This window comes from Camarhynchus parvulus, chromosome 10, assembly GCF_901933205.1.
Source record: "Camarhynchus parvulus chromosome 10, STF_HiC, whole genome shotgun sequence".
NCBI lineage: Eukaryota > Metazoa > Chordata > Aves > Passeriformes > Thraupidae > Camarhynchus > Camarhynchus parvulus.
Genome location: NC_044580.1, coordinates 17,669,711 through 17,696,892, shown reverse-complemented (window position 1 = coordinate 17,696,892; position 27,182 = coordinate 17,669,711). Strand labels below are relative to the sequence as shown.

General features: G+C 47.9%; 1 protein-coding gene across 1 annotated transcript; it reads right to left on the bottom strand.

Annotated features, from left to right (window-relative positions):
- Positions 1 to 326: 326 nt before the first annotated feature.
- PLEKHO2 (pleckstrin homology domain containing O2) lies at positions 327 to 27,182 on the bottom strand. The gene is made up of 6 exons (XM_030955202.1): positions 26,957 to 27,182; positions 22,354 to 22,506; positions 15,998 to 16,114; positions 9,016 to 9,120; positions 7,051 to 7,149; positions 327 to 4,769 (listed from the first exon to the last, which is right to left on the bottom strand). The coding sequence occupies exons 1-6, from the start codon at positions 26,963 to 26,965 to the stop codon at positions 3,531 to 3,533; spliced, it is 1,722 nt and encodes a 573-aa protein (XP_030811062.1). The 5' UTR covers positions 26,966 to 27,182; the 3' UTR covers positions 327 to 3,530.

Below are 27,182 nucleotides of genomic sequence, written 5' to 3'. Positions count from 1 at the left end.
GGAGACTGCACTTGGTGAGGTGATGCTTCCCACTGCGTTCCTGAAGGAAATCCTGGCCTCAGCCATGCTTTCTGGCCAGGGCAGCCAAGCTGACAGGCAGGGATGAGCCAGGAACTGCCCTGTGTGCAGCAGCTGCTCCAGCTCTGTGCTAGCTGCAGCCCCAGCGTTTCTCCTTCCTCCTGTCTTGTGGTTAGCACAGCACCAAGCTCACCTCAGCCTTACCACAGCCTGTGCAGCATTCCCTCCTTCAGAGCAAAGCCTTAATGTGCTGCTTCTAGTGGCACTTCCTTGCTCTGCTTTAGACAAAGTCACTCTGAAACAGCAGATTTTCAAAAGGAGGTTTTATTGCCAAATCTCAAAGCTCTTTACAAACAGGAGACAAAGTGCTGCCTTTCCACGGGCTGCAGCAGCTGCTTTTCAGACCGTCATCCACACTTGCTCACTTTCAAACTCACTTCCTTCCTGTCACAGACATGTAAACTGGTGGCACAGCCCAAAACACAGGCTCACACCCCAGCACTCCAAGCCCAGAGGGTTTTCAGGCACAAAGCCCCCTAACCTTAGTGCAGCCAGGAATTAGAGGCAAGTTTAAATGCATGTTTAAAGAAAGATTTTAAAAAAAGTGCATGGTGGCAGGATGTACACTGAAGGTGGGAGTTGCCATAGAAGGCTGGATATTTTAGGATGAAAATGCTAAATCTATTAGAAAAAATAGTTAAAACCAAGAGTCTCTACCATAGCATTTGCAGCAGTAAAGTTACTGGGTGATACAGAGATTCCACTTAAGTTATACTTATTTACAAGACATAATACAAATCTAGTGAGATCTGTTAGTACAGCATATACAGTAATTAGCTGTAGGTTGAAAAATGATTTAATTTGCCCGTTTCCTAACATGTAAGGGGTATTTGTCTGTTAGGATTCCTACTGATGGCTATTCAGTAACATGTCAGACATTTATTCATTAGAATATTGAGTACAATATAAAAATATACAGTAAATATAAGCACATCCTGTAGGTTTGGCTGTAACAGAGAGGGATGTCAGGGTATTTTCACCAGCACTTTGCTAGACAAGTATCCACAGAACACACTGCCACAAGAAAACACTGGAGAGAGCAAAAGCATTTGTGTATAAATTAGGGGACTGAGCTACCCCATAAGCTGTTGTCATTCTCCTGGATTTCAGTGCCAGGCTTTGATTTGCCTGTCCTGAAGTTTAGGATTGGCTTCAGCTTTGGGATATGAACCTGTTGCCAGAGTTTGCCCTGGTTTGTGTATGCTCCTGTTAGTGTGAACTGGGTTTTCCCCCATCTATCTATTGTTACAGAACTGCATCTTGCAAAAGCCTGCCTGCTCTCTGGAGCTGGTGTCCCTCCACTTCCAGTGCACACCAGGTTCTGACAGCTCACATTCATACCACACAGTGTTCGGTAAACAAAAGTGCACATGCAGAAAAATACATTTAGATAGCAGATAGGCACTGAATATTGTCTGTGTTCTTAGCCCTTGTTTTAAGTGTGTCTGGAAAGATGAATATGACCCAGAGTTCACATTGAACCCATGGCAGCAAATAGCACCGGTCCAGAGTTTGCTTCAGGCTGTGTGCCTCAGGGTGGGCTTAGGACACTGGAAACTTCTTGCCTCAAAGCAAAGCTTTTTGGCACCTGAGCCCTGAGTGTTTGACCATGTAGAACTTTCCATGTGGCAGAATAACAAGTGAACTCTCATACAACATCTGTGTCTGTCTTGAGAGGGGGACTCATTACCAAAACCAAGACTAGTTTAATCAAAAGAGGCAGAAGCATCAGTTATGGTCATTATCTGTCTTGCTGGCTCCAGGTGGTAGAAACCAGGGTGTTTGGAAGCCCAAAGCCAACCTTTCTGTGCTCATACCTGAAGTACCTATGCCTAGCCTAAGAGGAGGCTCAAAGGAAACCTTACTGCTGCTGTGGTTGGTGTTTGCAGCCCCCTGCAGACTTGTGGGACCTGGGAAATGAGGAGAAAAAGAAACGGATGAGCTAAGAACAAAGTGCTGAACAAAGAGTTTAGGCAGCATGTTGCTCCTTAAAACCAGACTGGGAAGATTGCCATTTTCCATGTTTCCAGAGCCTGGCTCAAGCAAAGGAGAAGCCCTCTGGGCTGTCACACAATTCTCCTCAAAGCAAGGACAGAGAAGAGGGGAGAGGGCCCAGCTCGGGTATGGGGCTACACAGTGCAAAGACACAATTTTGCCACTGCTGTAATCACTGAAGGCCACAGGAACTGTGGTGGACAGGAGAGGCTGTGGGAATTGTGCTGGAGCCTTCTGCAATGCTTTCCTCAGACCCTTCCATAGCAATGCATTTTTATTTTCATATACTTCAGCCATTGGGACCAGCCCCAAAGTTTTGTGTGCAAAATGCCTTTCCCTCCATGTGTGTAAATTAGAGAGAACTGGGCCAAACCATGGCTCTCAGGCTGGCCAGGACACAGTGGGTAGAGACGTGTTCAGTGGGAAGGGGGATCTCATCCAGACCCACTGCCTGATGTGTATGCTCCTGTCAGTTACATCCCAAGACAACACTAAGGGAACACACATCCCCAAAGCTGCTTTGTGACAGCTCTCCTGGGGATCTCCTGAACACAAGTTCTCCAAATGCCTGGCTATTTGGTCCTAACAATGCTGAAGGAATTCAGAGTTATCAGATAGGTACGTTCCTCAATAATAAATGTGTTGTCCTGGTAGAAGACACTTTCACAGGCCAAGTGTAATCTCAATTTCCCTATTAATGAAAGAGGAACAATCCATACTTGCCTGGCAATGATGCTTTGAGACTTGTGTTCACTCACACAGTTCTTAGCACGCCTAAAGCACTGCAGAGCCAGCCTCAAAGTGCCTTCATACAGCTGCTCCACATCAGGGACACTACTTGGAGTCAGGAATTGGCCAGTTTGGTTTGCCTCTGTGTGAGGTCACTTTTTAACGGTGGATGTGGTTTTATGAGTATCTTTGGAGAAGATTAAACCGTTTATCTTTACATTCCTAGATGTCACTGGGCCAGGTGGTCTGGGAAACCATGCCAGCAAGCGAACAAACACTGACTACATTTATCCTTAAATGATTTAACTGAGAAAACCAGATAGGTGCCAGTGTAATCTGGTATTTGCTTGCCTGTAAATACAGAGAGACAGGGGCTTTTGCTAGAATAGCCATTCTGCTCCTTTCAAAAAATCTGGCTTGGTCTAATTACTAGTAATTTTTAAGGCCTGATCCATTGAAAGGACTTTGGACAGAATCCTTAAGGAGCATTCACATTTTTGAAACTGTTCACTGTCCTGTAACCTTCTGCTCTGCTAAGAGGATTAGAACCAGACTGGTATGTACAACATGAAGAAAGAAAGATGGTATAACTGAAAGCTCAATTCTGTCCCACAAACATGGTGTGTGCACAGCAAAACACCATCTTTAAACACTGGCCTAGCAATGGTACAAATCATAAATGCAAATGTTTAGCTTTGATTTTGGGAAAGAAGTCTCTGCAAAGTGTGTCAGGGAGCACTTCTCCTATAAAGAGTCACTAGATCCTTTTGCTTTTCTTTCTGTTTCTGTGTTCCTTCTTTTTTCAGTTCTCCAAGACCTTTAATTTCTTGCAAAACTTGTGAAGCTTGCCGAAGCTGTTCTACTGCCTCATTGAGCAACGTCTCTGCCACCACTGGGGGTCCATTCCCCTCCTGGGCCTGTTCCAAACCTTCACGTAAAACCTTCTGCAGAAGCTTTTCTGCTTTTTCCCTTTCATTAGCAACTTTCTCCTCCATTTTAGCTATGCATTGATGGGAATCCTTTGGGAAACCTTGGCCTGGAAGTACTCTCTGTTTATTTTTGGAATCAGAGAGCAAGTCTCCCAGAGAAGAACAGCGAAGTTTGAGAACTGAAGTGTTTTCTGTAGAATCTTTCTTCTCAATAGTTGCTTTTACACCCTCGTGGTCTTTTTCTGTAGCTAAGGAAGTCTCTGTCTCTTCTGCTGAAGTTTGCAGTTCCTTCTCGGCTGCGGTCCTCCCATTTCCTTCTTCTGTTTCAGCTGTTGGGGATGTGAACTCTGCTACCTCGCTGGCTGTGATCCCATTCACTGGGGACTTGGAGCTGCCAGAGTCCTGCTCTTCCCAGCCCCCAGCTTCCAGGTCACCATGGCTGGAGTTCTCTGTGGCAAGCATTTTCTCTGGCAAAACCTTAGGAGGAACAGGAGGCTTTGAAATGTCTGTAGCAGCAATCTCAGCCAGGTTGTCTTTGCCATCATCTCCTGATGATTCCAAGTCTTCTGTCTTTTTAGGTTCAATGGTTGGTTGGTCCCAAGCTACTTTCAGCTTGTCTGGCACACTCTTAGGAAGTGGAATTGGAGCTTTTGATATATCCCTGTTGCTGACCTCACCGAGGTTCTCCTTGTTCTCCTCACTTGGTGCTTGGGATTCTTCCACATTCTCCTTTGGAATTCCAGAGTCCTCCTCCTTGGCATTCACACTGTCCTTTGATTTGATGCTTTCCTTAAGTTTCTTATCTGGAGGCAGCGGAGGAGACAGAGGTTTTTTATGTTCCTGGTCAGGAACATTGTTCTCTGCCTCCTGGTTTTCTTTTGTGCCAGTGGGTTTTGTGGGTGGCATAGGGGGCTTTGGAGTTTCTTTTTGAGGTGCTTCATTGTCACTTTCACTGATAGTGGAATCAAAGGTCGGTGGTCCATTGTCTACTATATCCAGATCTAGTCGCAGGATACCATCTGATGTACACTTGGCAGCCTGAAAAACAAGAGAGAAAGTTTTCCATTTCTATCATTGATTCTATGTTTCATCCTTTAACTTCAAGTTAAAGTGCAAAACCCTTGCAACCAGCATGGCAAACAAGGGGTTGCTGCTTCAAGCTGAGAGAGTTGGGGCTTTTCAGCCAGGAGAAGAGAAGGCTTCAGGGAGACCTTAAAGCCCCTTCCAGTGCCTAAAGGGGGCTTCCAAGAGAGCTGGAGAGGGATTTTTCACAAGGCCATAGAGTGATAGGACAAGGGCGAATGGCCTTAGGCAGAAAGAGGACAGATTTAGATTAAATATTCAGAAGAAATTCTTCACTATAAGGGTGGTGAGGCCCTGGCACAGGTAACAAGAGAGGCTGTGGACTCCCCATCCCTGGAGTGTTCAAGGCCAGGCTGGAAGGGGCTCTAAGTAACCTAGTCTAGTGAAAGGTTCTTTGCCCTTGAAGATGATTTTTAAGGTCCCTTCCAACCCAGCCCTTGATTCTAAGAAAAGTGCAGAACTTATTTTACTACTGCATTTGAAAAGACTGTCTTAAAGCCTGTACCACAATAACCTAATTTCTTGGTTTTCCTGTGGGTGCTAGTGTTAAGCTCTGCCATTTTATTCTTTGTCCTGTGGTAGTGGGATCCCTATACCCCCTTCATTTACAATGTGCCCCCCCAAAGGCTCACTTTTGTGCTTTTGAGCTTGTCATAAACCAAGCTGATCTTTAGATTGCTTGGCCAGGGAATGTAATCCTTTTGCCTTCTGCTTGCTTCCTCTAACCAATGTCATCCTGGCCTGACCAGGGCCAAGCCTCAGCTGGTTAAACCTCCTTCAGATCACAGGCTGTGTGCAAATCTCACTAGTAGGGAGGTTTTCCTAAAAAGGAGGGACTTAGCAAAGACACTGCAGTGTGTAAGCTCAGTGCCCCACAGGCAGAACCGCAGTGACAGTTCCTGTGTGAAGGAACCAAAACCACACAGAGGCATAGCTGCAGCCAGGGCCAGGCTCCTGCATTGCAGAGACTTCAGTTAAAGCCTCTCTCTGCCTTTCCAGCCCAGCAGAGAGACGGAGGCAAGCTGCATCCTGGTGGTTTGGCGCTCACCCATCCTCACCTAGCCTGCTTTGAACACTGAATATCCATGTTCATGCCATTTCCTTCATGAATCTGCAGCCAGCAGCCATGATACACATCTTTCTGCAGGCTCTATCCCCTCATTCCTGCTGCTGAATTTGTAAGTCAGTTTCCCCTGATTTTGGCTGAGGGTGAGACATCTTAGAGGTATTAACCTCAGGGGTATCTTGTGAAAATAGTGATCTGAGCAGGGAAGAGAGATGTTTTTAGTGCCTAGGGAAGGGCTCCCCACCTTAACTGAACCCGTATTAGGCAACAGAATCCACAGTTCATTGTTGCTGTGACTTTTGTCATGTTTTCTTCTGCGGTTTTCTGGAGGATGGGAATCTATGATTCATTCTCATGCATTTCTCTGGGAGAGACACTCTCCCTCCATTTCTATGCAAAGTAAAAAGTCTCGGGGTATCTCATTTTCTGCACAAGGGTCATCTGAGTGTTGTGCAGGCACATAAGTCAGGGTCTTGGAAGTCTGAAGAAAGAAGGTTTGATTTAAAAACCTTCCTTGCTTGTGATTAACACTCGGCTAAAATATCAATCTGTCTGTAGAAACTTCTTCATAAATCACAGGAATCAAACATTAGTAAGAACCTCTCCCTTGGAAATGAAATGCAGGTTTGTGGCTTTTTCTTTTTTTTTTTTTTTTAAGTGACAGACCCAGAAAATCAGTTAAAAGTAGACAGGTTAGTCTATAAAACTGCCTGGGAGAATAATGTATTCTGTTTCAGACCTAGGGAAGGGCTTGTAAGCTTGAAAGCTCATCTGCTTTCTCCAGTTAGCTTAATAAAAATACAGCTTCTCCCCGTGGACCATGCAGTTCTTCTACCTTTAGACCACTGTGGCTACAAAATTATCACGTCTTTGAAAATAAATATAGGAGCTTCAGTCTCTAATGGCTCTGACCAGATGGTGAAGTAGCTTATGAGTTAGGAAAAGCTAAATATATGGTAACGTGCTGCAGCTGATAGAGATCTATGGGAACCTGGAGCTTCATTAGAGAGGTGCTGGCACAGTCTTTCCTGCAGGAAGTTTTTTCCCTTGTCAGCTTTCTCTGGGCTGTCCATACCTGGGATTTCCCCTGGGGTTTGGTACCTGAGTGGCAGGAGCAGCTCTGGGTGATCCCAGCTGGTGGGATGGCTCACTCCAACAGGGTGCACTTACCTCCTTTAGGTGACTTCTCGTGGGTGGCCGACGTCCGTGGGACACCTTCACCCTGTCCCGAGTCACGTGGTCCAAGGAAAGGCTCTCGTCTACTTTCACCTTTAACAGGGGGAAGAGGAGAAAAACAAAAATGGAAGAGGGTCATTAATTTCTCAGGACATGTCCATAAAGTTGTCACTGTCACACATGAAATGTTGAAGCATTTCACCTCTAGTCTTTACCTCAGAGCTCAGTTACAGCCTGCCTGCAAAGCCCTGCACGTATGTGCTGGATATTTAAGGTCTCAGAGGTTTGCAGTGGCTAAACTCATCTCCACCTAAGAGGCCGAGAAAAAAGGACACAAGGAGCTTTGTCCTCACTGCACCCTGTGCTTGGACCAGCTCCTGCACATGGCAGAACACAGCACCAAAACTGCTGTTTCCATCTTAGAGGTGAAAGCTCATTAATAACCGTGACCTGACTGTGAACTGTATCAGCAGCACTTTGTTTCAGCCCTTCCCTTCCACAGCTCTAATGACTGCAGGATGCTGGGGAGAAGGTGTGAGCACTGACCTGGATTAATTGCAGATCCAGCTGAATTAAAAAAATTTATTTCCTGGAATCAGATGAGAAATGCACTGCCTCACACTCCTAAGGAGGGAAGTCCAAGTGCCCTGACAGGTATTTCTCTGTGCTGGCTCTGTGACCATCCACCCACACTCTGATGGCCAAGGGCTGGAGTCTGCTCCCCATGGAGGGGCAGCACCCAGTGACCAGGGACACTGAAACATCTGTGTGTCCTTGGTACCACAAGTTTATACAAGAGGAAAGCTGGCAAGGGTGAAATAAGGATTTAAAGAGAAAAATGGCTGGTATGGCAGAGTGGTTTTACAGCTCCTTCAGGGGAGAACAGATAATCCAAGTAAGCTGAGGGCTTGACCCATTACCCTGTGCCTAGCCTATGTGGAAACACTTTAAATCTGAGGTTTGATCCTTACTGGAATGACTTAGAATTAGAGGCTGGATCCTTCTGTAAGGAGGATAACCTCACCTCACAGGGCAGGGAGGTGATCTAAGATCCCACCTTGCTGTGCTGCTGAAGGGTGTGCAGAGTTCACTGCCCATTGTACTGGATAAAAGCAAAGCCCAACTTCTCAGAGTTTACGCCTCTCGCACTGTATCTACACAAGTTAGCCCTTTTCTCAGAACTTTTACTCATTGCTTTGGTTTCCTTTGCTAAACAGTTTTGCTGATTTCCTTGTCCCTCCTTACCCTGCTCGTTTTCTCCTTTTTTTTCCCATGGTGGTGGTTTTGTTAATTTCCTTTCAGTTACGGAAAGAACTGCAGAAGAGATGCTGCTCCCTTGGTTTAGCTCAGGGCTGACTTACAAACTAAGAGGGACAAGGTTAAGCAGGACAAGGTTAAACAGGCTCTAGGTTGTGCAATTTTCATCCTCCCCTCGATACAGCAGGATGGGAGGAGAATTTGAAAGTGCAGGTATGCTGGGGCCGGCTGAGAGGCAGGCAGGTTTGGCCAGCACCATGGAGTAACTTTCCACCAGACTGCAGGCAGAATAGCTGGTGGACTGAGTCACTTCAGACTTTTCCAGTCCTGAAGACTGGGCTGTATCCTAATCAAGTACCTCCATTTCCAGGCTGCTTGGTGCTGAGGACCATGGCAGTGTGGGGAAGATGAGGGATGATCCCTCCAGGCTGCATCCCAGCTCTACACAACTCAGAGCTGCAGCTGCCTCTCTCCACCAGCTGCTTCCATTGGGAGAAGGGAACTCCCAGAAATCCTCTGATCCCAAGCTCTGAAGGGAAGGAACCTGCCCTACCTTGCACACCACCTTTCTCTTTCCTTGGACCATGAATGGCATGCAGGAAGGATGAGAACAAGAGTTCAGGCAAGTTCTGCTTTTAGCTAAAGGAGTCATGGATGAGAACAGACACAGAAACATAGGAGTTTGAAAACTGTTTCTCTTACCTCATCAAATACTTTATTTTTGCCTCTATTGATCCCTTCATTAAGAGCTTTTATCCACGATTCCTTTTCTTCCAAAGATGGAGCTTGAAATTTGATATCATGAACCTGCAAGAGCAGAGAGAGAATTTTTGCCTGAGCATTCCTTGTCAGGACCAGAGGTACCTCTGAATCACTTCAGTTTCTATATAACATGCACTTCTAGCCTGTGTTTAAACTACAGATTCCTTTGTGCTTTGGCATAGCTCCCATGAACATGATTTTGTTATGCTGGACAGCTTTTTGTTGTAGTTTTATTTTGGTAACTACTAAAGTAGTGAAAACGTAAGTTTATCCCTTCTGCAAAACACTTGGAATAGCTCTTGGAGCATCACTGAGTTGTACAGCAAATGGTCACACTGCACAGAGTCAGACTGAAAGTCCAAGTCATACTGGCTGGTTCAGATGAAGTAAAACATTTTATCTCCCACTTCCTCCAGAATACCAGGAATGGGAAGGCTGCATGCAGTGGGCTCTGCCTGCTTCCCTGTTCCTGTGGCTCTGGAGAACAGAACTGATACTGGAATGTGGGGCACTGACATTGGCTGCTCTAACCCTGACCCAGCTGGGCACAGACACAATGAGGCGTAAGAGCAATGTAAGTGCAAAAATCCACCATATCTTATTTCTGTTTGCAAATGAAATCCAGCATTGAACACTGCAGACAGGCACTCTCTGGGGTCTGAAGAGCTGCCCCAAGAAGAAGGGAAGAGCTGGTCATATAAGAGGGAACTGGCAAGAAGTATAGGTCACAAATAAGGAGGGAGGATGGGTGATTGTATGGCCTGTCCTCCAGCCAGCAAGCTCTTCCCTTCCTCCAGGACAGCCCCATGGCTTTGCTCAGTGTTTCCAATCTCTTCTTGCCCACAGCAGTGACAGTAGGCAGGGTGTTATTTAATTCACTGCTATTTCCTCTGAGCACATCACCAGTATTATAGTAGCTGTGCCCCAGAGTACACTCCAAGTGAGAGAAATATCATCTTCACCTTACAGGTGGCTCCATGGCAGATCAGCTGGGATCCAAACAGCTCCGTGTGGTGCCCTCACCCACACTGCACAGGCACACAGGAATACTCCTGTGCTAAAGGACACCAGCAACATTGCAAAATGAAGCACTGAAAAGTCAGACACTCCCATTGTTTCCGGGCTGCAGGGATGTCAGCCTGCTGTGTGTGCTCCTCCTAGCACCATCCCTAACAACAGGGTGGCACTTCTTACTCAGTTATTCCATCATGTGTTTTATCCTCCTGGGTCAATATGTCTTATTGATTTCACTCTGCTCCAGCCCTGCCCTGAAAACAGAATTACTGATTCCCCTGACAGTCTTTTTTCTTTCCTGCTTATCACTACAGTATCTAGGGGGCTTCACAAATTCCTTTTCAGGGCAACTGAAATTATCCACCTCTTCCAGGTGGGGAAGGGAGCTACAGAGAGGTTGTTCAAAACACAGCCTCATGGGGGTTTTGCCTGGAGCAGTTTTTTTGGGGTATTTAACATCCTTATAAGGTACTCTGCACTTTCCCATTGCCTTCAAGAGCAGTTGTAGCCTCAGCCTTTTTGTAAATGAGGCCCCACATTCCAAAATCACAGCAGTGTCTATATAAAACAGGGACTACATTAAATGAGGGGGACAAAGCTAATGGTGACTGACAGTCGAGTGCTCTTAGCAGCTCCCTGTTCATGGCACAACAAAGCAGCAACTGTTCTGGGTCTCAGCAACTTCTGAAGGGACCATCAGAAATTCTGCAGAACTAAAGCCTGATCTCCTTACACCCACTCTCGCTGTTAGAAACCAACTGTTCTTCCTTTCTGTATTTATTTTTCGTGTCAGTGCCATGGATTTACATCACAGCTTCCAAGTGCCAGACACTCACAACCATCATGGCAAGCAGGGAGTTAAGGAATAACTTGGGGAATGATTCTTTATTTGATCAGTTTGCACGTAAGGTGACAGGACCACATGCCTTCCTGAGAGCTCAGAGGGGAGGTTAGGGCCTGACCCACAGCCCTCTGGAAAAAGAGCCCTTTGTCTGGGATGCAGAAGAGCCACTCTAACCAGGGAATGTAAGGGAAGGCAAGGCTCCAAAACAGAGCAATGGCCAGATTTTGTTTTAGTCCAAGCTGGCCTGGTTTTGTGTGTGCTCAAAAACTTTTTTTGTTTGGAAATGATTTTGCCCCAAAGCTTTGTGATTATAAAAGCTTATGAAAAAGCTCTACTTGTGAGCAGCTGAGCTGCTGCACTGCCTGGCAAAGACCTGGCAGCCTGCACCAGGGTTTAGAAATCTCCGTATACGTTGTTCAGGGGAAGGATTCCTGCCTCACTTCAAGCTTCCTCTTGCAATGCCACTTTCTGTGCCTCATTCCAAATAAAGCTTCCCAGTCTGTGACTAAGCACTGGTGTCAGCAACTCTGTGGCAGAGCAGAGAGAACCTCAGGGGGGTGGTTCCTTGTTAATGAGAAGCTGAGATGTCCCTCTGGCATGCAACCCTTTGCCATCAAATGCAGATCCAGTGGATGGTGAGAGAAAGGGACTCATGGTGGCAGCAGAAGGGAGCTGGGTGAGGGAGGATGAGCAGCACAGTGGGACCCACAGGGCAGTGGGGGCAGTGCCAGCCTCATGTTGCTGCAGCCCTGCTCCCTGCTTGCACAGCTCCCTGGGGCTGTGACACAGAGGGGCAGGTTGCTCCCAGTACCCAGGTATTTTAGAATTTTTTTTCTCTGCTTTTTATAACACATCTACAGACACCAAGGCAGAGTCAGGTTGCTGGGGCTCTGAGGCTTGTGCTCAGGCTGCTGCCAGCCACAGCCTTTTGCTGCCTGGCAGTCCCTGGTCTGTCTGCATCCATCTGTGGCTCCTCTCCTCAGCCAAGGCACTGGGGAGAGGAAGCTCACCCAAACCAGGATGGGAGATCTCTGTAAAGCAGGAAGCTGCAGAGGGGAGGCAGGAAGAAGCTGGTCTCAGTCCTGCCTGTCACTGGGACTCTGCACAGTGCTCTGAGACTCCCAGACTCTCAGCAAACAAGGAACAAATTAATTTCTCTGGTCTGTATCTTTACTCATTTGAATATTTACAGATACCAGCACATGCATCTAAAGATGGGTATTTCCTACAAAACATGAAGCAGGTTCTGCTCTCCAGCAGGAGTTTAAGGCAGAGAGTCAGTGACACCAGTATGAGAGGGCAGCAGGCAGGGTAACACATTTGCACTCCTTCTTGCTAAGCCAGCTGAGACTGAGTCATGCCATAAACAACAGGCTGATGTGCCAGGAAAAGCTGTCATGGCCAAACCTAGTGACCATTGTAAGCCATGAATGCAGGCTACACAATTTACTGACAGTTCCTCAGGGCAGAGCACAGCTCCTGCTGAATCACTGCTGAGACCTCAGGCAGGAGAGCTCCCACACGGATCACTGTCCGTGACAGCAGCGGGCACCAGCTCCCTCCCTGCTCCCTGTCCTCCCTGAGACATCAGTCTTCTCCAGCACTGACAGCCTGATGGCAATGCCAAGCCTGCTCTCCAGGAAAGAGAAGTGTTCCTGGGGTCAGTCTGTTGTACCTGTGCTAAGTGATTTAACAGACAAGCTCTGGAGAGCTTGTAGCTGCAGTTTAAGACTGTTACCAACACTTCTTTGCTGAGCAGTTCTGCAGATCTGCTGCAGAGGTAGGTGGCACAAACCTGTGCTTGGTCCTTATCTGTTTCAGTGCAAAGCCTGGTGAGGCTGGGCTGGGCTAAACTGGACTGTGAACTGCCTGTAAACTGCTGGGGGATGTGTTCCCTTCTGCTGACTTTTGGTACAGGGTGGTCACCTCCAGCAGAAGCTGCAGCAGAGCTGGGTCAGTAACATCTTAACTACCATGAGTGCAGCAGAGTCTATCTGCCAGATGGGAGGTCATTTCTTGCCTTCTTCTACATGACTTTGTCAGGTCATATATCAAGAAGGGGAAAGGAGAAGACAAGGGACTCCCTGCCTATGACAGGGAGGTTGGAACTAGGTGATCTTTAAGGTCCCTTTCAACCCAAACCATTCAATGTTTCTATGAGATGACTGTCAGAGGATTCTGGTGGTTTTCTGTAGCTGAACCAAGAGCTACATCATCTCTGGGAATAATGCAGCATCTCTGCCAGACTGGCAGACCCCAGGAGCAGACTTCCCCAAACCTCATTGCATTCTGCTGCAGCTTTCAGGCTGGGCCCCTGGTGAAGGCAGTTCCAGGTACCTCAAAAATTGATGGAAGAAAAAATAAGCAATGGAAGTTTCCATCCCTGACCACAGGTGTGAGAAGCTGCAGGACTTGCTGGTGGACTCTTTCCTTACTACCATCCTCTTCCCAATATTAATACTTCTCTGCAGCTGAAGCTTTTCAGATCCACTGAACACCAGACTTGTGCCAATCTTGGTAATTTTCAGAGTTTACACCAAGCATCATTTACATTGCTTTTCTGCATTGTGAGTAGTACATTTTAAAGTCTCCAGGCCAAGGCTACTGCCCTTTCTTAGAAGCCCAGCTCTCTGCATCCAAAAGTTTTCACTTAATTGCTGTGGATGGAATGAAGCATTTGAGATTTCTAAGCAGAACGGGGCTTTTGCACACTGCCAGCTTCCTTCACTGAAGAATTGAAGCTCAGGGGGCAGTGCTTTCTTTCAGTTCCGTACCCGTGCAGGCGTGTGACATGCTTATATTGTCACAGCTTAACAAAAATGTCATCCTTGTCAACAGGCCAAGCAGAATCTGGGGTATATTCATCAACGACCAGTGTTTAGCAGGACAACTTATTTATTCAGGTGCAACTTCAGCTGCAGAGTAGTTTTAACTGACTGATTCATCTCTGCTCAAAAATATCCCATCCAAGATTTAAACTGGGATTCCCCTGCAAGTAAACTGGGCTCCCTGTATTCAAGATTTTTGCACTGAAACAGAAATGGCCTTTCCTAGCTTGTTGCTAAGTCCCTCAAACTTATTCCTCACCATTATGCTCAGGAGAGAAGGTGAAAAGAAAAAAACCCTAGCAAGATGTGGCAGGGTTTGGCAAGCTGGCTCACAGGGTGATTTTAAACTGTGGATGGCAGCAAGCCTCCCAAATGGAAAATGTTTAACTGATATATCGCCACAGCTGTGTATTTCAAAACAGAAGAAGGACAGTTGTGTACGCTGGCCTCCTAATTGAAGCCTGTGCTAACATCTGCCAAAGTATGTTGTGTGTCAACACCCTCACCAGATTCCCAGCCAAAAGAAGGGCAGGAGGGGAGCCACAAACAGGGAACTTTTCATTTATAAAAGCCCTTCTTTTCACCAAAAGAGCCTTATAAAAAGTAGCCTCTATCTAGGTCTCCATTGAATCAGTGGCATGAAAAACAGGGTAGCTGTAAACCTGCCAGCATGCCAAAAGGATGAAGTTACCCTTTTGGGCACAGTTTGGGCATATTTTTCTCATTGCAAGAAATGAAAGGTTTAGGAACAGGTCTCACACCCTGTACTGATTCATGGAGCACTGCAGAGACATATGCAGCTATTAGACAATTCTCTCTCAGTAACATACTGGCAGATAATACCTGTTCCTACTGTGCTGCCCATCTCTGAGCACACAAGGTATTTATTATTGGCCTCCCTGGGAATAGATGTACACTTAGAATCACAGAATCCTAGAATCATTTGGCTTGGAAGAGAAAAAACATCTAGTTCCAGCCGCTCTGCCATGGGCAGGGACACCTTCCACTATTCTAGGTTGCTCCAAGCCCTATCTAACCTGGTCTTGAACACTTCCAGGGATGGGGCAGCCACAGCTGCTCTGAGCAGCCTGTGCCAGGGCCTCCCCACCCTTGCAGGGAAGAATTCCTTCCTAATGTGTTCTGGGCTCCAGTGCTCTGCTGGAGCTCACTAGCCCAGGGTTCTGGGGCAGGAAAGTCCTTGTTTTGTTGTTTTGAATGAAGTTTAGCACAATGGTGCTCTGAACTCAGCTGGGGTCTTATTATATGTGTAAACACTAAGTGACTGGAGTGAAAGAATAAGCAACAGTGACAACAAGGACTAAACAATCTCCATTTATTTAAACAAAATGGAGATGGGGGAATGCAGCAAGTTGGTATTTGTGTCTGTTCATGTTCTTATGGAAATGAATGTGTTTTGTCCCTCGCAACTTCAGATTTGCATGGGGAGATTTAGTAAGAACTTTTAGGCCAAAAAAATCACATTGAAATTAGAAGGCAAAGTGTGATACCCCAAAGCAACAATGAAGAATTCTAGCCCATAAAGAGGCTGAAATGGATAGCATGCATGTAGGAGCTAAGGAGAACATCAAAAGAGGTGTAGTGATGATGACTATAGATAGGAAGTAAAGCAGGATGTCCTTGCATACACCCAGTGCTCAGATGGATGTATAGTCACTTTGCAATGCCAGCCTGGTTTTAGCTTCTGTATCTAACCAGATGCTGTGCAGGAAGCTACAGATGTAGGGTTTCATGAATTCTACAAAATAAATCTTTTCTCCTAGGAACTGTTTGGCTGCAAGTAAATTTGCACTGGAGTTTCTGAGATCAATGGTTCTAACTCCAGGAACTGTCTCAGTACATGGATTGGAATTATTGATTTCACTGGACTTGGGCAAAGCTGCAGCATCCACAGGTGCTCAAAAGACATGGAGGAACCACAGGGAATGATCTAAGAAGTACAACTTAGGGAGTACTGGAAGAAAGAATATGCTAAGGCAGGGGAAAAAAGCCAAGAGGAAAAGGTCGAGCCACAGGAAGATGCTTTCCCCACAACAAGAAAGAAATCTACATGACAGTGGCCTTCCTTCTTACACACTGTACACCCTTCACAGCTACAGGTCATTCTCCCAGCAGCCAAGGAGCTCAGTCTCAGAGCTTTTCATCTGCTCTGGGCACAGCTGGCTGGAACTCACTTTGGAGTTAGCAAACTCGAGGGTGATGAGAAAGGCAATCCTACCTTCTTACCCGGGGAGCGGATTAAAATGAAACGATTTTTCCTTTTTAGTAGTGCACGCAGCTCCTGGCACTTGTCATAACTCTCCAGTTCCACCGTTTCTATGCACTTCTGTTCATCCTGCAGAGAGGGAATGAAACATTACTATGAAAAAGAGGCATTGAAATCAATCATAGACCATCAAATTCTGCATTTCTTCCCTTTGCAACTGTCTAAAAACTCTTCTGCCTTAAAATAACCTGCATGCAGGCAGAAAGCCCCATAAATCAGGCTGGCATCTCATTAAGAAAATACCCTGGTCTTTAAGCTACAGGCCTAGTGGTCCACAGTGGCTGAGCAAATAACAGGTTGGGGACAGTAACACCAGCTTCTGTCATTGCTGTTAGCCTCATCCCGGCATCCGCAGCCAGAAGTGACACTACCTCCATCCCACAATGAAAGGAGGAGATGTGATTCTGCTTCTTCACAGGGAAGATGACACAAGCATCACAATGGTCCAAGCAGCCCCCTCAGGAAGCCTGAGCCAGAGCAGGGATAGGAGGGGAGCCCTGTTGCCACACTGAGCTGGGGCAGACTGGTCCTCACATCACAAAGGTCAGCAGGAGCCATGTGTGATGGACACAGTCCTCTTGCAGCCACACTCTGAGCTGTCAAAACGCTTAGGATTGGAAATACAGCCCTGTGCAGCAGGCAAAACTGTCTGGGCCAGCATCTCAGCAGGGAATATTTATCTCTGGAGTATCTCCACTGATGACTGCCGGCCACGATCTTGGCTCATTTCTCCCAGCAACATAACTAAAATTCCACACGTGGTGCGTGGCTCAGTTCAGCTGCAGAGCACCATCCCTAATAGGAATTGCAGCGTAACACTGGGCAGATAATATTCTTCATGTCTCAGTAGCCCAGCAGAGACCAAAGCTCCCTTTTGCTAAGCACAAATGAGCAGTGAGAATCTCAGAGCAGTTCTTGCCAGTGAAGTGCTACAGTCAGCATGGCTCATGAACCTCTCCAGTACCATCCTGAATTAAAATCGCTGGCCATAACCACCCCCATCTCAGGCTCTGCTCCCAGGGCAGCTCCTTGTGCCCATATGAGTTTGTATTTAGCAATTTCTGTAGTGGAGAAGGGGGTGTGGGATGAGGAAACATGTCATAGCCAGGAAGCTGCTGCGTGGCTGGAGGCAGGGAATGGAGAGTTCAGAGGGAAGTGGGCTGCGGGGAATTTCCTCCCTTTACCACTTGACATTTAAGTCGCTGTGCAGAACTCGGCCTGCGTTTCAGTTTTTTTAACCCTCCTATCTGGGGATGGGGGCCCGGCAGAGCTGATGCCAGTACACAAAGCAAGTCCTGAGCCACCGAGGGACGTCTGGATCTAATTTAGGTTTATTATTTTAATGACATTACTGTTTATTTCATTTAACACTGAGTAGGTGAATGTGAACTGGGAAAAGGCATACTAGGAGGAGGAGATGAATCCTGCCCAAACCTAAAACCCAGCCGATAAAATCCTGCTGACACTATCGGGCCCTTTGAAGGCTCCTGCTGCAATCCTGGTATCACAATGTCACTGCAAAAGGACAGGGATGGAAATAATAACCCCTCTGCGGCCAAGAAATGACAGAGAAGGGTGAGGTCAGGAATACATGCCTCGGGGATGGGTGATCTCATCCTGGCCTTCGGAGGATGACCGCCCACGTTACAGCCCTGCGCACGGCCAGTGCAGCTCCCAGCTCCTTCCCCTCCTTCCCTGGGCTCAGGATGCAGAGCTCAGCAGTGCTCTGAGCTGACACCAGCCCCAAGCCTCCTGCCCACCCTCCCTGCTCTCAAGAGCAGCTCTGTCCCCAGCAGAGCCCCTGTCACCCTCCCTGTCCATGCCATCCGTCCTGCCTCTTGGACAGGAACTCTTCCCTGTGCAAGCCGTGCGCCATGTCCTAAGGGCTGTAGAACACCAAGCTGGGCAACAAGGGGACTTGGAAGGGTGGAAAGGTGTGGTTTTGCTGTGAGATTGCCTCTTGCCTTCCAGCTGCCTGTCTTCTCCCTGGCGAGGCTTTGGGGACTGTGACCTGGTGAGGGAACAAGGGCAGAGAGGACGGGGACATGCAGGATGCTGTCTCCCAGAGACACGCTGACTGTTCAAGCAATGGTTCCGTCATCTCAGGGACCTGAACTTTTCAAGTGAGTTATCCTCTTCAGGGAAAGCAGGGAAGAAAGCAGCCAGAGAAATATAAAAACTCCATGTATGAGGCAAAGGAAAAGCATCTGAGTTCAGGGAGCAGCAGAATGGAGCTTTTGTCTATGTTTTACCCTTGGCAAGCAGCCATCCCCACTCTGTGAGCCTACCTGGGTCACAAAGAGATCCTTTATGTCTGTCCTGCAACACTAAGATAAAGAACGAAAGACCCGACCCTGACGCAGGTCCCCAGGTCCCTTCAGCCTCCTGGGACCTGAAGGACACTCAGCACCATGCAGAGACAAGGTCACTTCCAGAGTCCTGCCCTGACACGTTCTGGACAAGCTCAATCCTGGTACAGAACCCTTACATTCATGGTTTAATGCAGAAAAACTATTCCATTAACTCTTCATGAGCACATCCTGTGACAAACATATCTGTGTCTATTGGCTGGGTGCTTAAGAAGAAAGTTACTGAACACCTGGACATATTAATGCATGTGCTTAACTGAAGAATCACACTTGGCAAATTTCCTTAATGAAAAGTTTATAAAAAGGTGGGGGGGAAAGACTCCCTGAAATTTTTATTTATATGAAGGTGTAATTCCCAGCAAAAACCTCCTCACTGACACTCACTCAGTGGCTGAGACCCTCCATTCAGTGTAAAATGTCTAACTCTGAAATAATAATTTATTTCTCTGTTTGAGGCTCTCAAAGTGTTTTAACAAATCACTTTTGGGTATACCTTGCTATCACTTTATCAGGGGCAAAATGGAGGTGTTGTGTCCATTTGTTGAACACCAAGTGGATCCTCTGGTCTCTAGAATCTAGTAGGATTTTTCCCTGTCAAATAATACACTTACAAAGAAACCCTAAAATAACAAGAAAACAGGTCTAGGCACTAGCTGCACTGTTTAGGGGATAAAAAAATCCAAACTCGAGACTGATGCTTTCTAATCCATGAAGTGATGATATTGATCTGTCTAGTCACCCTACATTGCATTGCCTGGTCTTCAGGCAAAAAAACCCAAACAACTCTGTAGGTTTTTTTATTGCAAGAATATGCAGAAACAAGAAGACAAGAAACCCCACTAGAAAATAACCCACTTGGTTCTGTGCAGACCTGCACAGCAGTTTCTTGGGATCCAAGCACCCTGTACTTGCATCAGTGCCTCCTTTCCTGACATTTGGGTATGGAATATACAAACATCTGGCTTAACTGCATCTTCATTTAGGTGAGGGTACAGATGGAGGGTGCCGTAGATGCAGGCACAGCAGAGAACAAGAAATCCATCTCCCTTCATTCCCCATCCTCTGAAAGAAACCTGAAGCCGTGTGGGATGGCTTTCACCCCATCTGCTCCAGGTAACACAATAAGCATTTGCCATTTGCTTCAGGAGGTGGCTCTGCTTTAAACCAAACCCAAAGACTGACTAGCAGATGCAACTTGGGGAACACGTTCCCAGGGCAGGTCAGGGAATCAATCTCCAGCACGTTCCCGGAGATTGCTACTGATGATGATATATGGTATTTGTGTGCTGCTCAGACTGTACTTTCCAGCAACAATGTACAATGTTCTTGTCTGTATCTCGTGTTGGCCGTCCCCTCTGCTCGTTTTGCACCTAAACCTCAGCTACAAGTGCAGCCAGGCTCATGCAACTGCATCAACAAGGGCCTGCATAGGAAACAACCGCTAAAGGCAACATTAGCACCCCTTTGTGAAGGGGTGGACATGGGAGGGACTGAGAAAGCACACTGAGTCCAAGGCACCACTCAGTTCCTGGAAATCTGATGGGCTCAGCAGCTGAAGGGCTCAGCCTCCAAACCTGCCTGCCCACATGGCAGCTGACCTCCCCGTTTAACCCATCCAAGTCTAATTCAGGATAAATATGGAGAGATGTCTTTTATTCCTGTTGCCCAAGGTTTTATCTCCTTTTCAGCAAGCACTGAACAATCCCATCTGTAAATGTTTCAGCCTGAGGATGGTCTGGAATGCTGTGTTCTTCTCCAGGGTCACACAGAGCAGATATGTGGAGAAGGTCCAGTGGGAAAAATGGCACCTTGAACTCCAGAAATGCAAACCACCATAGCACACTGCACCACAGACTCTGCCTAGACATCAACCCTTCCCATCTCAGAAACTTAGTTCCCCATTTGTAAGGTAGAGACAGCCACACTGCCCTGACTCACATTAAAGGAAGATAAATACAGTAATAAACATGAACTGCCTCAATTCTGTTGCAACAAGACCCCTCCAGAGTGCAGAAAATTGCCATTTCCTCTGGTTTCCCTGTAGTAAGTCTGCACAATCACATGTTATCCTATTGTGCTACCAGATAATTTTGCAGCAATTTCCTCTCCTAAGACATTTGACTTCACTGTAAGCCAGTTTAATAGCCTATAGATATTAACATGATCCCTTATTTACAATAATGGGACCTTGCAGCTACTGTAGCTTACAGATGCAATTTATTACAGGATGTTACCACAATCCGCAGGCTACCAGAAAACATTATGCCTGGTTGTTACAAATGCCATTTTCCTTCTTGAGATAATAAAATAACCCTTTAAATGATTGGGATTTTTTCCTTCTTCTGAATGTCTGTGAAAATTAATCTTACTTTAAAAGCCTCCTTTTCCCTTGTGGTAATGAGAGCCTCCATGTATCTTGTTTTTAAAGGCATACCCTTTAAAAAAAACCTATGTCATGTTTATAGATTTTGAATCTTCAAGTTCCTGAAGCTTCAGCTGGAGTCAACAGGTGTCCAGGGCACTGGGAAATGATCTAGAGAGAGTCAACAGTTTGCAGGACCAGGCTGCATCCCTCTGGGTAAGAGAACTCCCCCTTGCTTTTCCTGCCTTCTGAACTGCTCATCACCTGACATTGACTTCTCCTGTCATTATTTTTGCACTCTTCATGACATTTCACAGCTAAGAACAAAAGACACCAGAAAGCTTTGGGATTTGGGAAGAGCAGGAGTGTTCAGCATAAGGGAAGAGGTAGTACCCTTTAACCTAAATTGTTTATAACAAATCTTTTTTATTAGGCAAGAGTATGTTTTTAAAAAAGAGAACTGAACTCACTATCAGTCCTTTGTTCCTGAAACCACCACAGCAATGCAGCTGCTGAAATTTCCCCATTCTTCTTCCCTTGACACACTGCACATGAAGCTTTACATGATTTTGCTTTTATATTGTCCTGATGCCCACACATGACCCAGATCCTCTTGGGCCTCACACCTCACAGGCACGTGGTCCTTGAGCAGACCACAGTCCCCCACCCTGCTGCACACACAGGCCACCACAGGGCTTAGACCCACCCACCCCTCATCTCACACCCCTCTTGGTTGTAGCTTGCGCTCTGCACTGTAATTTCCAACTTCTGGGGCAAACTCTGCTCTTGCAGAAGCAGCTTCCAGCCCAGGAAAAAGGGCTTGACTCAGGACAAAGCCACCTTTGCATCCTGGCAGGAGCAGTTCTGCACTTTTCATTCTTTTTGCCTGAAAATGCAGGACAGATTTGGCTTGGCTCTTACTCCTCATTTGTCTGGAAACAGCTCGAAGTGTGGCCATGAACTTAAGGCATGCAGTTTATCTAGGGAAGTCCAGGACAAGGCTCCCAGGGGTCCTTTGCTCAGAACTGGCTCAAGTAAAGGGAAAAGATGAGCCAAATCCAGACTGTCCGTGCTTAAGGAGGACAGCAAGCACTCACAATCTCACTGTGCATCCTTCAGTGGCTAAAAGAAACCCTGAAGAGTCTGGCTGGCAACAGTCTGAGCTGCTTGAGGGGTGCCAAACAGCTGCAGGGTTGCCTGCCATCCCCTCAAGTGGCAGGTGGGAAGTCAGCCTGCTACAATCACTTTTATCCTTCAAAAGCCAAAACCTCATTGCACATATCCTGCTTCCGCCCAAAGCTTTACTCCGTTCACCTTCTCACAGGATGTCCTGCCCCCCATTTTTTATTTTGGCAAAGGCTCTGTCAAAATATTCAGTGGCTAAAATATTTATAATATATAATATATTTAAAACGCAGCTGCTGTCTCTTTTACAGAGTTTACCCTTCCTGCAGATATCTGGAGAAGCCCTTTCAAAAGGAATGGGCTGGAGGGAAGAGTAAAAAACACAGGGACATGCATGTGTCCCCAGGGGCCTGCTCCTGCCCCTCATTCAAGGCCATTAGCTGTGACCATACCTCATCCTCGTAGACCATGAGCTGTGTTTTCCTCAGCTGGATGTAACGATCCTTCCACAGTCCCAGGAGCCCCCCGCTGCTTTTTTTAATCCAGCCATATTTCTCTGCAGTTGGAGCACACTTGGGTTTCTCTGAGACCTCCTCCTTTGTATCCTGCAAGGACAGAAGGCATAAGGAGTTTCCATCATCAGAAAGCCAGCCCAGAGAAGATTTTGGCACCCACCAATTGTGGTCCCTCCCCACTGCATCACAATGGGAGACTGGCATCTTCCAGAGGAAAACTCAACAGCTCTCACAGGACTGGTAAGTGGGCACAGACCCCATCCATCCCTGGAGACACTGTTGGGATGGCAACAAGTCCACCTTGCTCCTCTGCTCCCCCAGGGGCTCTGCTTCCCTCTCTGGGGAGGTACTCCTTGCTCACTCGTGCACCAAGTGCACCTTGAAAAAGATCAGATTCCTCTCCTCTTTGCTCCCCAGCTTTCTGATGAATCCCAGCATGATGGATTCTGCTGGCATCAGTAACAACACTCATATTTTAGTCCAAGGCCACTTCTGCAAGCTCCTCTTCTAGGTGTCTTTGCTTGGTCACCATCCCCAAACCAACTCCTGCGGGCAAATCCACAGCATGAGGGACAGGGCTTCACCACATCCCCATTAAAATGTTCCCAGAAGGTTAAAGATGAAAGCTTTCCTCCTCTCCAGTGCACTGGAAGAGCCTTTGCAGAGGCTGGATCCCTGTGCCCCTCCCCTGGAGCACCCTGCTGCTCCCCACACCCCACGGACCCCTCAGTAAGCCTCTTTCCCTGGAGCAAGGCAAGAGGAATCCCTTGCTCAGCCAAATCCCCTTACACAATCACCTCACCAACCTTGTGATTTGTCAGGAGTGGCCAAGCCCAAATCCTCCAACCTCCTCCCAGGGACCCCACTGTCCCCCAGACTCAGTTTTCTCCATGTCCCCATGTGTAATAGCAGCAATCCTGCTGCAGAGAGCTGGCACACAAACAGAAGATGTGTGACAAGAGAGCCCCAAACATCCCAAAATGGCCCTCACCGCACCAACTGGACCAGCTGGAGCTCAGACATCTTGTTTCATAACATGAGAAAATCCCAAATGCATGGAACAGAGTCAGAGCTGGATACTCTCACAGCCAGGACAGAGCAAGTGTGTATGGACAAGCTTCAAAAATCTGGAGGAGAGCCTTGCTAACGAATCTGTTTTCATGCACCAAACTCCCACTGAACACACCCTTGGACAGCAGCTTTCATCAGGGTAAGCTCTTATTCCAAAGAGGGAGCTCGCACCCATAAAAAGAAGAAAAACAGCTTAAAAACCCCGTGCACCCACATTTATTCTGACCTCCACTAAGATCTGGAAGGGGCTGGGCTTTCCTGGTAGGCTCGGGTGCAGACTGGGAACAAGAAACTCAAATAAACTGTGTTTCACCTAAAAGAAAACTGGGCTGAAACCTGCAACAACCTCGGTGCCTTTTGTAGAAACAACCTCGGTGCCTTTTGTAGAAGTTATTTCAGTTATACTGAGCTGCATCTGAAATGGCCACAATACAGGATGACTGAGCATCAAAAAGTTTTCCGGGAAATGGAGGAACTACATAGGGTGGGTTTTTTTTAAACTTGACTTTTTAGGTTGCCAGGAAGTTGTATTCAGTTGAGATCTGCGACTTCAGCAAACATCAATTCCTGCACAAATACAGACCTGCTGGTTTCCTGATCGAGAACCCTTTTGATGTCATTTTTAGATAATTGGGCATGGACTTCAACCTCCCTCGTAGCACTTGTGCATGGATGTCGCTGTATGAAGTTTATTCAAGTGAGTCCTGACCAACAACTGCTAAAATGTTTTCACTCTTTTAAGGCTTTTTTTTGCTTGGCAGGTGAATTTTTGCTGGGCTTTTTTTTCCCCACCTGGCAGAAAGGCTGAAGTCACATGGTAAATATGTCTATCCATGCTCTGCTCCGCAGAGCAAAAACTACACTGGTTTTAAAATAAAAGTACTCCCTTTGAAGACACAGCACCTAACATCTACCTCTGAAAAACAACCTCATGTTGGCACCTCTGTACAAGGCATGGTGAGGGCAGAGCTGGTTTGGGGTCTGGCTGTCCAGCCTTTCAGGGACTCCACCTCCCTTGTTGGCATTGCAGGGTTGCCTTGGAGCTCCTCAGATCACTCAGGAGCCCTGGCTGGAACTCCTGCCTGAAAGGAGCCAAGCATGGGGGAACCCTCCATACCAGGCAGGATTTCCTGTTGGCACCTGGGAGCATCCACACAGAGGATCCCTGACTGCAAGCCCCAGCTGAGCAGCCCAGGAGAGGGAAGGTGCAATGAGATGGACAGTGCTGGTCTCAGCAAGTGACAGCAGCCACAAGCAGAGGGCTCTGCCCCTTGCACTGCACAGGAGTCACCTGAGCCTGAGCTGCCTTCCCCAGTCCCTGGTACATGGCAGATGTGAGGGGTGAGATCCAGCACTCAAAGGGATGCTGAGCTGCTGGGCTCTGGGTCAGCAGCTTCCACCTCACACGTACCCAGCACATCCCATAAGGGGGGCAGGTGCTGTAATCCCTCACCTGCAGCTTAAGGACATAAAAACCCAGATGATTCAACTGCAAACTGTTCCTGCAAAAGCAAGAAGAGTCTCAGAAATGGTGCCTGACATTTTTGCAGATTATTTTTTTGCCAGCCCTGCCCCAAACTGGCAAGGGGAAGTTGGCCAGGGAAGAGCACCAGCAGCAGGGCATTGTGTCCGTCCTGTGTCCCCTGCCTGCAATTCCACAATTAAAATGGGAGCATGACACAAAGATATGAGCTGCTGTTGTTAACTCAGCTATATATGAGCATTCTACAAGAAATATTCAGATATCCTTCCTGGGATATTCTTGGGCTGGATTCATTCTTGTGGTAATTCCATAGAAGAAGCCCCCTGACATCAGCCAAGTGAGCCAGTGTAAATGAAGGAAGAACCAAGATATCCCAATGCTGGCTCAGGCCAAAGGCATCGCTCCCAAAACCAACCCAAAGGAGCCATTTTTGCATTAGAGGTGAAACAGGAGTTCCACTCCTTCAGCTTGGTTTAGCCTCACATTTTGCAGCTCAGCAGAGAACCCAAATCTGACAAGATGGCTTTTTATTTAACAACTAGGCAGTTTTTTCTCCCCTGCCCTGTATTTTACGGGCCCACAAACCCACATAGTCTCCATGTCTTCCAACAAAACAAACTCCCAAGAGGTGAATCACAGTGGTGCTTTTAAAGTTACACAGATCACAGAAGTGCCTTAGCAGTTACATCAACTTCATTTCAATCAAGCATCTCACTATCACACACTCCTTTCTACCAAGGTGCTGATGAACAACTCCCAAGAGACAACCTGCATCCCTGCATGTCCACTCTTTTTCTCCCCTTCCACGTTATCTCCCAAACCTTGCTGTTAGCACTTCCACTTCTCCCCAGCCTGCTGGAGCAGAACAGATTGTTTCACTGGAAACAAACTGCTGAGATCCACGTGGAACTTGGGGAACTGCCTCTGACACCCCTTCTACAAGCAATCCTTGGAGGATTCACGTATCAGTAAAGAAGAGAAGCCCGTGAGAGGGCCAGCCAGTGCTGGGGTAAGTGTGAAGCCCCTTTGGCCGGCAGCCACCAGCTGGAAGCAGTTTCTCTGCTGTGGATTAATTTCATGGATGCCAGCGGATAATAACAACCCTCAGTCACTACCAACTTGGGCTGCTTTGCTGTCTCCCTGCTGTTTTAAAAGAGCTTTCATTCTTGCCACAGAATGTTGGGAGCTGAAATAAGGGGGTGTGAGGGGGGAGAGACAAGCCACAGCTACAGGGATCGCATGTACCAGACAGAGCCTGAAGTCCTCCGGCAGTCCGTCCTACCGGGAGCTTTCTTTGTGCATGAGCAGCAAAACCTCATCCAAGGAAAGGAAGCAGGAATAATTGCGTGGCCAGACGAGGGGAGAAAGCGACCTGTTTAACTTGCCAACAAATTTGTGGCATTTTAATCAATCCTCACGGGGATGGATTATTGGGGTGTCTGATCCCATGGACATGAAAACCATGTGCAGAAGAAGCACCACTGCCCTTCTCCGAGTTAAACCCGTCCCAAACAGAAAGGAGGAGCAGAACAGAAGTGGGGAAGTCTGGAGGTGCGTAGTCATGTCCAGGCCGGCGATTCGACCCAGGCCCGGCTCCAGCAGGGCAGGACAACACCCCAGCGGAGTCACTCGGGGTGGCCCGAGCACGCGAGGAGCCAGCCCGGCTCTGCCAGCGCCGGCCGAGCCCGGCAGCCCCTCCCGGCCGGGTCCAACATCCCGAGGGCTGCGGGGATGCGCTGCCGAGGCTCTGTCCGAGCCGCTCCGGGGACTGCCGGGGATGGGGAACCCCGCGCCCCGCGGTCTCCTCCGCCGTGCCCCGGGCGCAGCGGGGCCGGGATGTCCCAGCGCCGGCGAACACCCGAACACGCCCCGAAGTGGCCGGGGCGGTCCCCCTGCCCCGGCAGGCGCTTCTCCCGCCTGGCTCGGGGGTCGCCCCTCCCTGTCCCGGGGTCCCCCCGCTGCCCGTCCCGCTCCGGCCGGACTCACTTGCTCCATGGCTCCTCGCCGCCCGCTCAGGGGCTCGGCCGCCGCCCCGCTGCCCCGCTGGGCTCCGGGCGGACGGGCATGCCGGGCGGGCCGGGGGTGCCGGCCCGGGCCCCGCCGCTCTCCCTCGGCAACAACTTCTCGGGGAGCCGAAGCCGCGGCAGCAGCAGCACCGCCGGGTTTCCGGCGGCTCCGGCGCTGCCAGCGAGGAGGCGGGGATGCCCCCGCC